The sequence below is a fragment of the Ammospiza caudacuta genome, chromosome 3 (assembly GCF_027887145.1).
Source record: "Ammospiza caudacuta isolate bAmmCau1 chromosome 3, bAmmCau1.pri, whole genome shotgun sequence".
Lineage (NCBI taxonomy): Eukaryota > Metazoa > Chordata > Aves > Passeriformes > Passerellidae > Ammospiza > Ammospiza caudacuta.
The window spans coordinates 62,064,219-62,078,636 of NC_080595.1; the positions used below are offsets into that span (position 1 = coordinate 62,064,219).

General features: G+C 42.4%; 1 protein-coding gene across 1 annotated transcript; it reads left to right on the top strand.

Annotated features, from left to right (window-relative positions):
• Positions 1–417: 417 nt before the first annotated feature.
• Positions 418–9,860, top strand: LOC131555902 (pantetheinase-like). The gene is made up of 7 exons (XM_058802210.1): positions 418–753; positions 851–981; positions 2,713–2,905; positions 4,337–4,628; positions 5,789–6,162; positions 8,633–8,803; positions 9,191–9,860. Exons 1-7 carry the CDS (start codon positions 541–543, stop codon positions 9,308–9,310), a joined length of 1,494 nt encoding a protein of 497 aa, XP_058658193.1. The 5' UTR covers positions 418–540; the 3' UTR covers positions 9,311–9,860.
• Positions 9,861–14,418: the final 4,558 nt, after the last annotated feature.

Below are 14,418 nucleotides of genomic sequence, written 5' to 3' on the forward strand. Positions count from 1 at the left end.
TGACATCTAAGAACAGCGAGATGCTAATGCAATTTCTGTGGTCTAGAGAAACTCAGAAGCCACCTGCACATACTGAGACATAGCATAGGAACTGAGGAGTACCAAGATACTAGAATAAAGTTTTTATTACCCTGAGTTTTGCCACTCAAAATTCACAGAAGGCCAGCTCCACTGGTGGCAATATCCACCTGGGTATCAGCTGAGCCCACACAGAAAAAGTCTTGCTGTAATCAGTGATAGAGAAGAGTATAACAACAAAAATTGGCCTGTGCTTTCTAGATATGGTTTTAATGACTTATTTTTTTACTGGCCCCATTAGTCTTGGCATTGCCCAGCATTTTTAGTTTGTTCAGTTATGTCATCCTTACTGTGTACTGCAATACTGTCTTATATCTCACACTTGGTTCCAAGGTAATGCTTTAACAGACCTGCAGTTCATTCCTCCCTCTTTCAAAGTAAACTTTGTCCCCCTTCTCTTTTCTGTGCCTGTTGCTTTTGCACTGTTTGTCCAGAGCACTCCAGGAGTGGGAGGCTGCAGCCATGCTCCCTTCCCAGGCTCTCCTGCCCGCTGTGCTGTTTGCACTCGCAGCCCTTCGGGCCCTCGCCTCCGACACCTTCCTGGCAGCCGTCTACGAGCACGCCGTCATCCTGCCACAGCCCACCCAGGAGCCCGTCCCTGCCAGCGATGCTTTGGCCCTGATGAACAGAAACATGGATGTCTTGGAAGGGGCCATCAAGGAAGCTGCCCAGCAGGTACGAGGGCTGCCGTGAGGGCTGTCCATCAGTGCTCCTGCTGACCCTCCTGGCTGTCTGTTGATGGATGCCCTTTAAACGGAGCCTGTTGTGACAGGGTGCCCACATCATTGTGACTCCTGAGGACGGCATCTATGGCTGGCGATTCACAAGAGAATCCATCTACCCCTACCTGGAGGATATCCCTGATCCAGCGGTGAATTGGATTCCCTGCACTGACCCCTCAAGGTGATTCCTTCGGCAGTGGTTTAGGTGATTTCAACCTTTTATCTATCTCATGGAGTCTTGAGCAGCTCACATTAAATGACTAAGAACTGCTAATGACTCTGACATAAATTTTAATTGAAATTGAGTATGGAGGTAATTAAATGGTTAAATATATACCATGTCCATGACTATTCAATGCAGGAAACATTAAGATTTTTTTTTTTTTTAATTAGAAACTTTAAGGAGAAATTCAAACAATATACAGAATTTGGGTTACTAAAAGTTGAGGAAATCTCTTTTTTTGATGCCAGAATATATCCTGCTTCTTCTTCTGCTTTCAATTTTTCCACACTGTTTTGAATAGAACTGACTGTAAATTATTAACAGTAGTATTTCTTTGATTTTTTGGTTTGTTTGTCTTTTGCAAATGACATGTTGAAACAAAAGCACACAAATCATTTTTGTGGACAGCCATGAAGTAGTCTCTGAGCAGATAATAAGAGATGATGAAGTCAGTAATAAAGTCCAAACTTCTAAATGATAAAATCCCAGGAATTTTTAATTTTGGTTTTCCACAGTTGAGGTAAGATAAAGTCTGAATTGCTAGAGTCTCTGTGCTGTAAAACATGATCTGTCATTCAAGCTGCATGTTTCAGCAGTGACAAACTAAGCTATAGCTGAGGACTGGACTTTAGACTCCTACAGCATGTAATACGTGTTCAGCTATGGAATTACAGCCGTAGTCTGCCCTTTTCATCATGGTTATCTGCACTTCCTTGATGAGAGCAGGTTATTGTATCAGTGGGGATATAGTAACTCAGTGCAGGGATATGCAACTTTTTGCTGAGATATAAGTAGCTAAAGTATACAGTCTTTCATTGAAGGTGGAGTGTGGGGTGGCAGTGTGTCTAAGCAGGTCTTTATTCTAGTGCATCACGCAGGTTTAGCAGAGGTGATCTGAATGCCTCCTTGCTGTTCCAAATCAGATGTTTCACTAGCAGCTTTTGGGAATATAACACTTGCTGTCAGTGTCTGGCTTGCCATATTCCTGGTGCTGTGTGTGTATCTTGCATGGAGGTCCTCCTTGTGTGGCCCATGCACACCTTGCAAAGCCATAGACATTGCCACACTGCAAAGGGGAATGGATGGCTGCTCTCTTTATGGCCTGGTATGGATGCTTCAGAGGTGCGGCCAGTTTCTGGCACATGGACACTGTCATGTCTCGAAATTAATAGCCCACTGCTCTTCATGCTGTGGTTATAGGTTTATGTGCGCCTGTCTATGGGAGGAAGAGAATGCTGAATTGCCTTAACCATATCATCTGCATTATCCCAGAGCTCAACCCTGCTTAGCGTGCTAAGGGCCCAGAGCTGCAGCCCTCAGGTGTCAGCATGCCTGACGCTAAAATATTTGCTTGTGTGACACCAAGCTAGTGTCTTCCTCTGCCCAGAGATTGCTCTCCCTCCCTTTCCCAGCCCAAGGATTATCTGTTTACTGCAGAGCATGTTCCAGGTGCTGAAGGAGACTGGCAGGCATGTCCCTGCAGAGGCCAAAGGGAGGTCTCCAGGGCCTACCCCAAGGTGCAGGAAGCAATCTGAGGAAGCACTGCAGCATCTCTGTGTATCTGCCTACCCTGCCATGGCTGTAGGGTTGGAGATGCTGCTGGTGTGACCTCAGGTACTGTGGAAATGGACACCACTGACAGCACAGGTTTTGTTAATTTTGGTTTTTTCCTTCCTGAAAATACATTAGATTTGGTCCAGCACCAGTGCAGGAACGACTCAGCTGCATGGCCAGAAATAACTCCATCTATGTGGTTGCAAATATCGGGGACAAGAAGCCATGTGACTCCAGTGATCCCAGCTGCCCCAGGGATGGTCGGTACCACTACAACACAGATGTTGTCTTTGATGCACAGGGCAAACTTGTGGCTCGCTACCACAAGGTAAAGTGGCCTTGGAGAGACAGAAATTAATTTTCCCCTACTTCCAAAATGTCTGGGTTTGGGAAAAGAATTAGATGCCAGTCATTGTCCACTGTCAGAGTTTTGTTTTTCTTTATAACTTAAAAGAATATCTCTCTTGCTATGAAGTGTCAATGCCAAATTTGCATTTGCTGTCATGTTTCTCAAAACAGACTGGAATGAAAAATGATTGTTCTGGTGCAATTTAGTGGCATATGGTTTTGGCTGACTTCCTCAGTTCATTAGCTCGCTACTACTGTAAATTCTGCTGCTTGAGCAGCTTCAGTTTTCAGTGCCAGCTTTTCACCAGACTACCACTTCATGTTCCAGGATTTCAATGTTCACATCCATTTCCTCGTAGATGAGCAGTCTGACTTCAGAGAGGCAGGATCTTTATTTCTGATGCTGTTTTGGCACAGTTTTTGCACAATGGGAATTGTTTGGACATAGCAAAGCAAGTGAAAATTCAGATGGGTGTAAAAAGAGATAAGAATATTGGGTCATTTGCGCCAAATGGAAGTTCCTCTTTCAATATTATGTTCCTACCTGCCAGTTCCATCAAAGCTGTTTATGAATATGTGCCAGATATCCTGCCAGTGTGGGTAGAGTGAAGTCAGTTTATTTAATGCACTTTGGGCCCAGTATTTCATCTGGTTGTTTAGAGAAAAGATGCCAAGATATCTATTTGTGAGTAAACTGGGTGAATGAAACATTGATAAAGCAAGTCTGTCTCCCAGCCTGCTATGGCCCAGGTGCCGAATTACAAGTTAAGTGAACTTGAACTTCTTTTCTGGCTTGGTATCCATATTTACTTTCAGGCCATGTGGACATTTATAAAAAAAGACATGTATGTGAAGGAAGAAGGAAAATGTTGGAAAGCTGAGGATGTCAAAAACTTCAGTTTTTCTGTTGGCTGAGATCATCTGCCTTTCCCCCATCAGCACAGCCTTTGTTTTTTACTCTGCAGTGTCCCAAATCCTGTCTTGTGGTTCATGTGGGTGCTCTGTACGTCAGTGCTTCTGGGCATCTCCATACCAACTTCACCAATTTTGTCTTTTGGCACCAGATCCCCCATACTTCTCTTACATTACTATTTCTCTTCTGGTTGCATTTGGTTTGCCAGAAATATAAAATAGGTGGGGAGAATGGAGAGATTATTGTTATGCAGATGACACCAACAGACCTCAAGGCAGCTGGCTGCTTTCCTAGCAGGATGCCAGGGCAGTATGCAATATGTGTTCCATATTTTGGGTATGATGATCATATAATTTTTGCCTGATTTCCTACTTGTGAGGGCTTCCAACACACGTCAAAAATTTTCTGTAGTCATTCTGAGCAGCTTTAGGGAATGAATCCAAGTCACATGGTTAGTAAGTGCCTCTAACTGGTTTCTCTATTTTCCTTCCCCTACAGTATAATCTCTTTCTAGGAGAAAATCAGTTTAATTATCCAAAAGAGCCAGAAGCTGTCACCTTTGAGACTCCTTTTGGGAAGTTTGGCATTTTCACTTGCTTTGACATCCTTTTCTATGAGCCTGCTGTGGTCCTGGTGAACAAGATGCAGGTGGACACCGTGCTCTTCCCAACAGCTTGGATGAATGTCCTGCCCTTTCTGACTGCAATTGAGTTTCACTCTGCCTGGGCTATGGGCATGGGTGTCAATGTCTTAGCTGCCAATACTCACAACACCAGCATGGAAATGACAGGTAACTTAATTTTCACTCTGTGCAAGGATCTTTATAACCATGAATATCTTATTGCCCATTCTACGAAGTGATTTTGCAGAGGAATATAATGTATTTCTCTAGAAGGTGAACAGTCTAGTCACCAGATATTAAAGCTGATGAATCCTGTTCCTATTGGTTTCATAAAGACACAACAAAACTTGTAGTGTTTTATTTTCCCTAGCTTCTTAGGATTATCTTTCCTTTTAATGGCTCTAAATAAGTAGTAGGTCACTGCCCTTATGCCTGAACAGAAATTTTCATGATTTTTAAGGCTCTTTTCATCTCCACTTATAAGTCTGTGTTTGAATGCCAAACTGTAAATATACTTATAAACCATATATGTTGCTACATTTATTCTGCCAAATGAAATATTTATTTTTATAGCTGTATTTAACAGTATTACAGAAAACCATTAAAAACACATGTTCAGGATGTTCAGGCCTGTTGTAGTAACACTGCTAAGATGTCCACATTTTCATTTTAGAATGTAGCATTGATTTTTTTTTTTACAGCTCAGGTTATAGAATAGTGTATTTCAATTAGACCAGTATCTTCACTGAGCTGTGCAACCACAGTATTGTTTTGGGACTTTTCATTTGAAATGCCTGACAGGCTTTTGCAGTGATGAGTGTGACAGACCTTTGATTTCCCTCTGTTGCTTGGTGCTGTTCAGATGTGAATTACTCATGAGGGAAGGAGTTCTCAGCCAGTATAAAAGGGGCTGGACAGTTGCTGTCTCCTTCTGTTCATGGACAGGCATGTGATACTTGCCTGTGTTGTGTTTTGGATTGTCTCAGTCAGTAGCTGGTCCTTTCACATCAATCAGCCAAGAAAAAAGGAATTATCAACTCTATTGCACACACGGGAAAAGAGAACTGAGGAGGCCATAAATACAATCATAACATAACATAAAAATGCAAACATCCTCTGGCTACACTGAGCAGACCTTCTCTAAGGGAATAAATGGTATTCTTCGCCAAAGCATGAGCTCTGTGTACTGAGTTGCTAACTGTCACCTTTGATGAGACTAAAATTACTGTAATCTCTGTAGAATTGTGGATAAGCAATCAGTAGAGACAACTAGAAGGACAACATGATTTTTTAAATTCTTCTCGGACTGACTGTTGTGCTCTCCTCAGGGAGTGGAATTTATGCACCAACTGGAGCCAGAACATACTCCTACAACATGAAAACTGAAGAGGGTCACCTCCTCATTGCTGAACTAGATGCACACCCTCGTCTTTCTTCTGCCTCTCCACCTACTGTCAGCTGGAACTCCTATGCTTTGAGTGTTGAAAGATTCTCACATAATGGTCATGAATTCACAGGAATCATCTTTGAAGATCCCTTTACTTTCACAGAGCTCACTAAGCCTGGGGGGAATGTCACTGTCTGCCAAAAAGACCTCTGCTGTCATTTGAGCTACAAGATGGCAGAGAAAAGAGATGAGGAAGTTTATATGCTGGGTGCTTTTGATGGCCTTCATGTTTTTGAAGGACAGTACTATCTGCAGGTAATTCTTTGGAGGTGGTTATTTAGGAAGCTTATTTACAGGGAGAAACCTTCAGCTCTGTGGTGGAAAAAGAAAAGACAATGACTCTTTTATGCTGGAGTCCTACGGCACCTTTTGTTAGTAATGGAATGAAGTTGCTAAAACTTCCAAGCCTATTTGCCTTCAAATCCAACAAATGCAATAGAGAGGTCTCTAAACCTCCTCTAAATGCCCAGAGTGCACTCACTATTTTGGGGGTGTGCAATATTGGCTAAATTTACATTCTCTTCTGTGAATATCTGCAGTAAGTGTTCTGAATCTCCTCTGTATCACAGAATCACAGAATAGTTAGGATTGAAAGGGACAGCTGAAGATCACATAGTCCAATCCCTCTGCCAAGGCACAGTCACCTACAGCAGATTATACAAAAACACATCTGGGTGGCCTTTGAGTGTCTCTAGAGAGGGAGTATCCAAGACCTTCCTTGTTGTTATCTTATTGCAAAAGCTCCATACCTTCTTGGTGATTTCTCACAGGCATCTCCTCACAGCACTGACTCCTTCTTCATAGCACAACCAACAAACTCCAACTCCCTTCTCAACCAGCTAACCCACCCTTTTGTAATACTCATCTTCTTATTGGACACAGCTGTGGCCTGTTAAGGGCAGGCCTGTTCCTAATCTTTGGTGATTCTTACATTCTATCTCCCCCCACTCCCTGGGCAGCCTGTCCTGATGCTCTGCCACCCTCCATGTAAAAAGAGTTCTTCTTCCTCATGTTGAGGTGAAACTTCTTGTGTTTTTGTGGCCACTGCTCCTTGTCCTGTTGCTGGGCACCACTGAAAAGAGTCTGGCACCATCTTCTTGGCACACACCTTTGAGATATTTGTATATATTTATGAGACACTTCTCAGTCTTCTCTAGACTTAGAGGCCTGGCTCTCACAGTCTCTCCTCCTAAGAGAGAAGCTCCTCATTCCTAATCATCTTTGTGGCCTCAGCTGGACACTCTCCAGTAGCTCCTTTTCTTTCTTGTGCTGGAAGGAAGAGGAGCCTGGGCACAGTACTCCAGATGTGGTCTCACTGTATTTTCATCAAGGAGATGCTGTTAAAAATCAGTTGATCATAGCTATCTTTATGGGATGCTCTGATAAGTTAGGGTCACAGAGATGTTAATTTTTCTGTCATTATACAAATCATAGCAATGAAGCTTACTTAAATGGCTTATGACTTTTAGTGGAAATATCCTCACTTCCTCTCTTTTAATCAAATATTTGGAAAGACAGTGAGCTACATCCTGGTTGAATTTGCTTAAAGCCATATTTGAAAACATCCTTTGCCTTCATGATTAAGTTATTGTGCCAGCAGACTATACTTTTTTTTTAGTTACTTCTGTCTGTCAGCATCAACATTTTGTACCAGCTGATACAGACTCTGGGATATGAGGGGAGGTGTTGTCCAGCAAACAGCTCATCTAATACTAGGTAGGTCACTTGAATAAATTCAGTTCTTGGTGAGCCAGATAGTCTCTGCCAGAATTAAAAGTTCTAAAGAAGACAGGAATTTCTACTCTTCCCTTTTCCCTCAATTTTTTTTTCATTTCCCCAGAACTTATACCTTATTTCTCTGCTTATTTGCATTTCAACACAAAACCATATTTACTGATGAATAATACTTCTGAATTTTTGCAAATATGCAATCCCCCAATACCAGACATGTAGAAAAACTCCATCACCTACCAGCAAAACCAGACAACATCCTTCAAATCATTCCTGAATCAGGAGTGCTAGTCCTATTTCATATTTCCTCATGAAGACCATAAACACTTAGCAGCTGGATAATTAACTCTCATGACAAAAAGGAAACAACATTGTGATTCCTACTTTACTCTATGTGCTGCAACTACTAACACAAAACTGTAACCAAAGATGCTAACTTCATCTCCTTGGCCTATATTAACTAGGATCTGGACAGAGAACATCAAATTCAGACCTCCATGGACTACCAGGCCATCTAATGAAGTATCATTAGCAACATACATAATTAGCAGTAAGAGGACTTGGATGTGCACTTGTACAATGTACCCATGTGGAAGACTATGTTTTGTTTGCCTAAAATTTTCATTCACAAACTCATCTTACTAAGACCTATGGGAAGGAAACCTTCAAATAAGACAAATAAGAATTGTGGGAGGAACAGGATCAGACTTCAGAGATGAAATAAGGTACTTAGGCTGCACTTATGTCAAAACCAATTTATTTATAAAATTATAAGACTAAGACAGTTTATTTATAAAATTATGAGACTAAGTTCTGGAATACACCCAGTCAGATCAAGTGGTAAAAAAATAAGCTACAAGTGAAAAGGAGTCACCCAAGAGTTATGAAGAAGATCCTGTGACCATCACCTGCTCTGAAGCACATTAGCTTTGATGACACAAGGCACCAGTGTTACCATCTTGCTAAATACCTTTCTGTCTCCTCCTCCCCACAGATCTGCACTCTGCTCAAGTGCCCCAGCACAAACCTGAGCACATGTGGGCAGCCCGTGGAGATGGCTCAGACCAAGTTTGACGTGTTCTCCCTCAGTGGCACGTTTGGCACCAGCCATGTCTTCCCAGAAGTGCTGTACAGCGGGGTGCAGCTGGCCCCTGGGGAGTTTGAGGTAATGGGACACTCTTGTGATTTGTCAGACATCAGTGGTCAAAAAGCCACTACAAGAGCTGGCACTCTGTAACTTAGCTGTTACCAGAGTCCTCTGTACTCTACCTTCAGTTCAAGGCAGCTTTATTTCTGCCTGATTTTCCTGGTTGTATTCAAACAGTAAGTCAACCTTGCCAATTCTCTTCTGCCCTGTTCCCCCAAATCCTCTAGAACCAGATCTCCCTCAAGACAGAAATGTAGTTTTTCTCAGCCTTCCTGCTAGCTCCAATTGAGATTGGAGCTCTTTTGACTAGATCAACATTACTGAATATATGATTTTGTGTTTTGTCATCAATACAGTAGCAGTGCTTTGATGATGCTCCTGTTTATTTTGCTTTTTCATAACCAGGTGCTGGCTGATGGACGTCTGATAAACCGGAATGCTACATCAAAGCCAGTTTTGAGTGTAACACTCTTTGGGAGGTGGTATGAAAAGGACCCTCCATCCATGGATCAAGCTTCAGCATGATTTCACTGCAGATCCTTCAAGCTTTCATCTGCTCATTTCTGTAACACTAATTAGTCACAAATAATGGTAATTAATAGTGATATTCATAATTAAAATGGCATTCTATTTTTCTAGTTGCCTTATCTAATGGCATAGTTATTGCACTTTGATTTATTGACTTGATTTTGCAGCAAAAATCAATACTCTGCTGGAACGTTGTGTATGAATTTTTATATGGTAGATTTGGTTGGCACAGGTTTGGCCTGTGAACAATAAAAACACTGGGAAAAATCGAAAATAAATTCCTATGATTTTAGTGGTGTAGGATTAAGTGGGTTGTGCCCCAATTAAAAACAGTTTTTAATTATTTGAAATTTTTGTTGGAGTATTCAAAGCCATTTCCACATCACTGTTCCCACCCCATTTCTGAACAGCCACTTTTGTAAACAAGAGACTACCAGAAACTGAAAATTTTAACTTCCTTTGAAAAGGAAAAATAGTCTCAAGTATATGTTCCTTCAAACAAAACTAGTTATTTGGCTCAGCACACTGCAGTGTGTTATCATACCATGGCCTAACTCACAGTTGGAGGACTCTACTTTAATATTCCACATTTTTAGGATGTGGAAAATCTCCCTAGCACAGAATTGCTGATAACCATTTGTGTCACAAAAGCTCAAAAGAAGCAATTTCTCAGAGGCATGTCTGTGTTCCCATGGAATGGTTGCTCCTGTTGGTGCAAGGGAGAGCCGGGACTGTGCCAGCGGGTGTTGCGCAAGGGGAGGGAACACCTGGAGCAGGTGGGACAGGCTGGCACGTGTGAGGATGTGGGCCCTGCAGAATGTGCTTTAGGCAAGTGGACTGGATTACTTTGTGTTTCCCAGCTAAGATTTCTGTGTGTGCCCAATTCTGTTGTATGTTCCACAGTTTTGCTTTGAAGTACAAACATTGTTTATACTTAATCTGGCCAACATCATTGAAAAATACAGACTTGTAGGAGGCAAAATACATTGGTGTTTTTTGACAAGGGAATGTCTTAAAAATAAGATTGTATTCTGTGAAAAGTATCAAACCGGATCCCACCACAATCCATGTAGTGGAAGTAATGGGAAACACTCTGCTGTTCGGGAAGGAAAAGCATTGTATCTTTAAATTTCTCCCCGCGCCCTAGGAAAAGCTGTCCTGTTAGGGCACAAGGAACATGACTCGGTGCTGTTGGCAGAAGTGAGCGCCTTCTGACTTCCCGACTCCTGCTCACGTGTGCTCAGCGCTCGGCAGGGATTGCTGGCTGCCGAGCGCCCTTTCACAGCCTCCTCCAGGCAGCGTTAACCCTTGGGATGCGCGCTTGTCTTCCTCACGCTCTCCTCTCGCTAAGCACAAGGGAAGCTGGAGCACCGTCTGACGACAGACTCCCTCTACAGCTAAGCTGATTTAGCACCACATTGCATCCTGCTTCACGAAGTATATCCTCAGGTAGCCCTGTTATATGTAGTAGAGATAATTCATGCTGTAGAAATAGATATATGTATGTATAAAATATTAGGAGGGACCAAAACCTATACTTGTAACTACTCTGGCCGGGGACTGCCTTCTATTCAAATTATAACCAGTTCCTGGACAAGGAGAAAAATAATATCAAACCTGTTGTCATATGAATAGGGGAGGCCTGGGCCGTGAGCTAAGCCTGCAGTCGCCCTGAAGGTCAGAGTTATGCACATCATAGCCACTCCCCGGACAGCGCTGGGACAATACCAGATCGGTTACCGTATGAATGGGACTGGCTTGGTCCATCAGAGGTTTCCTGTGGCACCACGAACTTAGAAAATATCATCTGGACCTTCCTGGAAAGGAATGTCCTGAGGAAAGCTCACAAGACCTGCCATCTGGATATGATTAAATCTACGGTACTCAGGAGCTGGCCATCACCTACTCCATATGAATGCACCTTCTGCCGGGGCACTCCGACATTCATCTGGGTTTGGACTTAGTCTTTTTCTGTTTCTACACATGTATGGATCCAACTTTACATGCAAAGGAACACAAAGAAATATGTGGTCATCTCTGCCTCAGCCAGAATAAACTGTATATAAGCTGGCTTCTGAAAACACTCAGGGCGAACCTCTGGGGGAAATGCTATTTCTCTATCAGACGGAACCCTAGGTCACCCAGCTTCTGTACCCGGGGCAGACGCTGTCTTGGCTGTGGCTGGGCTTTTTTTGTTTCCAAATTTCTATTTTTTGTTATCAATCTAATAAATCTTTGTTAAATTTTTCATAAATTTGGCTACAGATTTGATCATTTATAGCAACCCCCACCATCAGGCGGTGGCAGCGATGGGGACGGGTGCCGTACGGGGGTGGGAAGGGTGCATTGGGAGGAGAGAGATGTGGAAAACAGGCGGATCCTGTAGATAAGTTCCCCCTTCCATTGTCCACAGGCACGGAGAGCCCGGGTCACTGCAGTTTTGTTCAGTTTATTCGGTGCATTTGTTTGTTTGCCTGGTGTCAGTTCCTTGCTCCTGGGCGAGCTCCCAGCTCCTCAGGACATAGGGAGCGGTGCCTGCTGGTACCGAGGCAAACAGGGATAACTCCCCTGCACCTTGTGGCGGCAGTGGGACTGGAATTCTGCGGGGCATTCTCCTGGCCCTGCACTTGTAAATATTTCTGCTCAGCCCTGGCAGGGCAGTCACCTTTCTGGCTGATGTGTTCGCTATTGCTAAACAAGGGAGCATTTGCTACTTCCTCTTTCACACTGATGTCTGATTGTGCTTCATGTGACTCAGCCTGTATTTCGTTTGGTAAAAAGGTGAGGCAGAGAGGAAAGGGAGGCTTCCAAGCTACATTAGTTCAAGTATCACCGAGGTCTCTCCTGCAGCCTTTAAAAGGCTTGTATTATAGGTTCCTGAATGAGCATGCTGAATCTAGGAATGTGTGTAGAGAAGTACTTAGGGATGAAAATCACCAGATGAAAATCAAAGTTCCTAGTGATTGAAACCCTCGGTCAGCACTACTCTGTGAGAGGACTCTGTGGTATCTGCATTCATCAGCCTCTCTGTATTTTCTGAACCAGCTCTACAGTGACAGTCTGCTGTAGCTGAAAGCAGACAGCCTGCTCTGATTCCCTCTGCTCAGATAGCTTTTTTCAAATGAGAATAGTGCAAATACTAGAAAGTAAAAGACTGGAAAATGTCATAGGAACAAATGGATTTGAAGTGAGTTGAAGATTAAAATGAAGGCCTCTCAAAACACAGCATGTTCATGAGGGCAGAAAGGTGTGCAGAGAGGCAGGCATGTCCTGCACCTGGTGAACTAGCCTGCTCTTTTGCTTCAGGCTAGTGAGAGACAGGCAATGAGTTACTTAAATGACTTATTTCAGATTAAAAATTCTGTCCAGATTAATATTTTCTTGTGCAATGCCGTGGAAAGTGATGCCTAGCTAAACAGAAGTGACTGGGAGAGACACTGGGATAAACTCAAAGGGGTGCATGACACTGAGATACTAATGCAATTTCTGTGGTCTAGAGAAACTCAGAAGCAAGCTGCACGTACTGAGACATAGTACAGAAATTGAGAAATATGAAGATACTAGAATGAAGAAGTTTTTATGACAGCCTGGAGCTGTGTCCTGCTAAGTCCTCTGCAGGACAGCAATGGAATAAACTGTCTCAAAGCAGCCACAGTGAACCTGCTCATAGTGATTAGTCAGACCTATTAAACACATTTTAATGAAATCATTAGTTTCCGTGAGAGATTTGTTGTGATCTACCTTCTTCCTGTTTTGTCATGTTTTTCTGAGCTCTTAATGTGTTCATATGGATACTCCTCTAATAAACTCCTTGTTTCATGTTTTTCAATCATGTCTTGAATGATGGATGCTTGATAAGTAAGAAAAAAACCAACTAAATCAGTCATTACTGTCATGCTTTTTAGATGGTTGTATGAAAGGGATCATCTGAAACAAGACCCACAACCAACATGGCTCCCCATGATATTTCCATAACTGAAACTGTACACTGTTATTCTTACATCAAATATATATTCAAATGGGATACAGCATCATCTACAACCACCATCCCAATTATGTTTCTCATTTCCAGTTGCAAAAACTCATCAATGTGTTTTGTTTAGCAATAATGTGGAAATATTTTGTTATTACTACCATTTATTGAGAAGAATCTCCTTCTATGTCATAAGATTGCTAATATTTTATTAGTTTAAAACAGCAGTTGTTTTTCTCTGTTTGTTGGATTTTTATTCTTCTAATCCTCAGAAAGCCTGAATTGTAGTCCAGACTATACATTCTTACTAAAACATCATTGCATATTTTTTCATTGCAGATTATTATGGGACCAGTAAATAAAGCAGTGAAAGATGTGTTGGAATATTCTCTGGAATATGGCTTGTGCTGTCTGCTCTTTTACCACAATTAGACCTTTTTTCCCCCTATTTGTATTGATTTCATTTTATATCCTTTATGCCATTGGTGCCTATCATGCAGGAAAGGGCAACAGAGAGCATCATGGAAGCTGAATGAGGACTCCAGTCAAAGAGCTCCTCCTGAAACAAAACGTGCCACCAGTTTTTGGTCAGAACATTATTTGAATCATTATTCGTATGAAACCTCTGTTGAAATAAAACTTGGAATTGAAACTTCAAATTATTCTGGTTGTCATTTCTGAAAAACAGCTTGATGACACCTCCTGACTGCACTGGATGCTATTCAGTGACAGAATTTTTACTGCAGCCAGTAAACAAATCACTGAGTGACCTGGTATCTCATAGCAGCTCCTCCCTCCCATCTTCTCTGTTTCTTTCTGGTCATGTAGCACCAATGTATGTGAAATAAGCTTTTCCCTTTGCTCCTTCTTGCTAATGATGGGTGGTGCTGCCCTGCAGATGAATTTTCTGTAGGAATTTGGGGATTTATAGTTCTGTTTCAGACCACCTAGTCCCGGTGAGATGGCACTGTTCACATTTTTGCTTTTTCTTCTCCCTGGTGACCTGTGTTTTGTTGATGCTGCTGGACCTTAGTGACCTTCTTTCAGCACATCAGTGTATAAGGATGTGCATGTTCTGTGGCTGTGTCCTTTAAGAGTGGTCAGAGACCTCTGTTTATGTAATTTCTCCTTC